The sequence below is a fragment of the Echinococcus granulosus genome (assembly GCF_000524195.1).
Source record: "Echinococcus granulosus chromosome Unknown EG_S00296, whole genome shotgun sequence".
In the NCBI taxonomy this organism is placed as follows: domain Eukaryota; kingdom Metazoa; phylum Platyhelminthes; class Cestoda; order Cyclophyllidea; family Taeniidae; genus Echinococcus; species Echinococcus granulosus.
This window is the reverse complement of record NW_020170676.1, coordinates 22053-24608: the sequence shown is the minus strand read 5'-3', so window position 1 is coordinate 24608 and position 2556 is coordinate 22053. Positions and strand designations below refer to the sequence as shown.

The 2556-nt window shown below is 43.7% G+C and overlaps 1 protein-coding gene across 1 annotated transcript in view; it reads left to right on the top strand. All coding sequences in view use genetic code 11, as the record gives it.

The window, feature by feature from the left end:
- Window positions 1-2556, top strand: part of EGR_10899 (hypothetical protein) — a gene marked incomplete at both ends in the record, with an annotated part of 9494 nt that overhangs the window by 3114 nt on the left and 3824 nt on the right. The window contains 2 exons of the mRNA XM_024500148.1: window positions 81-141; window positions 768-856. Coding sequence (XP_024345440.1) covers window positions 81-141; window positions 768-856 — 150 coding nt within the window. The remainder of the gene's footprint in view (window positions 1-80; window positions 142-767; window positions 857-2556) is intronic.

The window sequence follows — 2556 nt, the reverse complement described above, 5'->3', positions numbered from 1 at the left end:
GTATAAATAAAACCAACATTTTAGCGTACTTGTACTTCTCTTTTTGCACACCTATTGTACAGTCACTTCTAATTAAATAGAATTTGTGACTTCTTTTGTCAATTACACAAGCTACTTAATATCGACAAAGGCGCCGATCAGGTAAATATGCAGTGACCTCTTAGTTAAAGGTAGGATGCATAGTTACGGTCCTTTGGGAGGTCGCAGCAAAAGATGTACTCTGGCACAAGCTGTAGAAACCAATATCGTCCCAATTGCTAGAGAACTACCGTAAAGGTGTGCAAGTCACTTTCATTGGAACAAAATCGCTAACATCGATAAGGGTCAAGAGAATGCAATGGGAAGCACTCTCTGGTGACGTAGCGTATAGCAGAACAGTGGACATGGCAACTGTGAGGCTGTGGAGACATATCGAAAAAGCGAAGTCAGCGGCAATTGACGCATCTGTGGAGTTGTGGTCACCTTCGCTGCACGCCGTTGCGCCCATTGCCAGCCATGTTAGCTCTCATTCACAGGCAGTGTTTCAATTACTACGTCTCGCCAACACACTGAGGTCTTACTCGACATCTTCGCATTCCTCTTTCACCGAATATTGTCATTCTTGACCAATTTTCGTGATCGAGTTCATTTTCTACCCTTTTTTACTTTACTTTTGCTTGTGCACTATTGCAGACACTTGCTGACTTACGCATAATATCTGTTGCCAGCTCTTTAGATATAGCTCCATTATGTCTCTTATTTCGTATTCTTTCGTGTTTACACATCAGTCCTTGTTAGTCCTAGCCTCTGGTGCACTTGAAAGTAAATATCTTAATATATCTTGGGTCTTTTCTTGTCGAAAGGCTTGCTGCGGACGGTCAGAGTAAAAGTGGCTCTAAATTGATCCATGGATAGCTGGTGGATGTTAATTCTTTTAACATTTGGCTAACCGATACTGTCTCATATTTTCTTGAATAAAGTGATCTCTATCGCAGCATGATACACATGGTCTTATCGCTTTCTATGAGGTGTACTCGGTAGCCGGAAGACAGCGTTTATCAATGGAGAAGGACAAATAGCAGGCTGTGGCCCAGATTGTGGATTTGGTGCAGCTGCAGTGTAGGCGATTGCCTCCACTGAAAAGGCTGCTACAGCACCATTGTCACCACCTGTGACAACTTACTCATTGCCCACTATGCTGCAACCCAATTCAGGGCTCAAGTACGAGTATTGACGATGTAGACAATGTCAGTGATAAATGCGATAAGTAGTACCGATTCGGAAGTCCACCAAGGATAAACCGTGTTTATTAATATCCTGACCTCTATGGCAGGCAAGGATAAGTTAATCGAGGAGCACGTATAATCTGTGGTATTCTCTGAATTCTAAGTAAGATAATTTTAATTCATATTTGAATCCACGTCACTCGTGAAAGGGAGAGAGGAGGTGTGCCTACTCTGCCACCTAGAGTAATGAGTTCGCCGATCACCTCTTCCACTTCAGACTTCTTTAACCTAAAACAAGTGGACAGATTCGACTGGGACATTATTGCTAGTAATATACATGGAGCAAATCGATTAGGGTTGCCGCCATACGAGTACACGCCTCCCTCTAGTCTCTACCCGGTGGTTCAATTGATTGGTCTTGCCAACTTGGCGAAGCGTCTAGACGGTGGTTCAGTTTGATTCGTTTTGGTAAGTCTCGAGCCTGATTTTTATTAGGCGACTGCTGTCTCATGCAGCTTCGCCCAATACACGAATTTTCAGCAGTTCATCGCGAACCCTCAGATTCTACACGTCCTTCCACAGAAACCTTTCCGAGACAGCACAAATGTCGAGTTAAGCCTGCATACCGAGGTGGAAGAATGCTGTACTACCTTGATCCAATTCGTCATCGACCAAGAAGAACAGACCCTTATCAGAAAGTTTGCCACTACTGCCAAAAAGAGAGTGAAGAAGACCAGGAATATGCGGGGAATCCTTAACTAAAAGGAGAACAAGGTTTTCGCTGCTCAAATCTAGCCGTGGCGCATTCATACCCGGTCGTAGGACCACCGGCCCAAAAGCGGCAAAAGGAGAGCTCCTGTCAATGTAACAGCCTCAAGACCATCTTATCGACAGAATAATAAAGCACTAAAGTGGCTAGTGGTCAGATGCTTGCTGACTGGTCCACCGACCCACTACCTTTGTCACAGGCATGTGACAACCCAACCACTTGCCTGGGTCCTGCAATGCATTCCTTGACATCAACTCGCAGATAACCCTTAAAAAACACAAGCACGCAGATCCCAAATTCCACAAACATATGTAGGATAAACTGAATATATTAGAATGCAGAGAAGCAAGCTAGGTGTGGAATCTTATGAATAATGCATACATATATACAATACCTAATAAAATTACATTCCTCCAATGCGCTCAGGTTTCTACTTCCTGATCGTATGTGCAAAGTTTCCCGACTTAACTTCTCAGTTACACGATACTGCTACCCACATCACCATGTGCTTGAATATCCAACTCTACTTTGCCCTTTTCCATTCTTCGTAGTGGGACATGAGCAAGACAGAAAAGGAGGTAC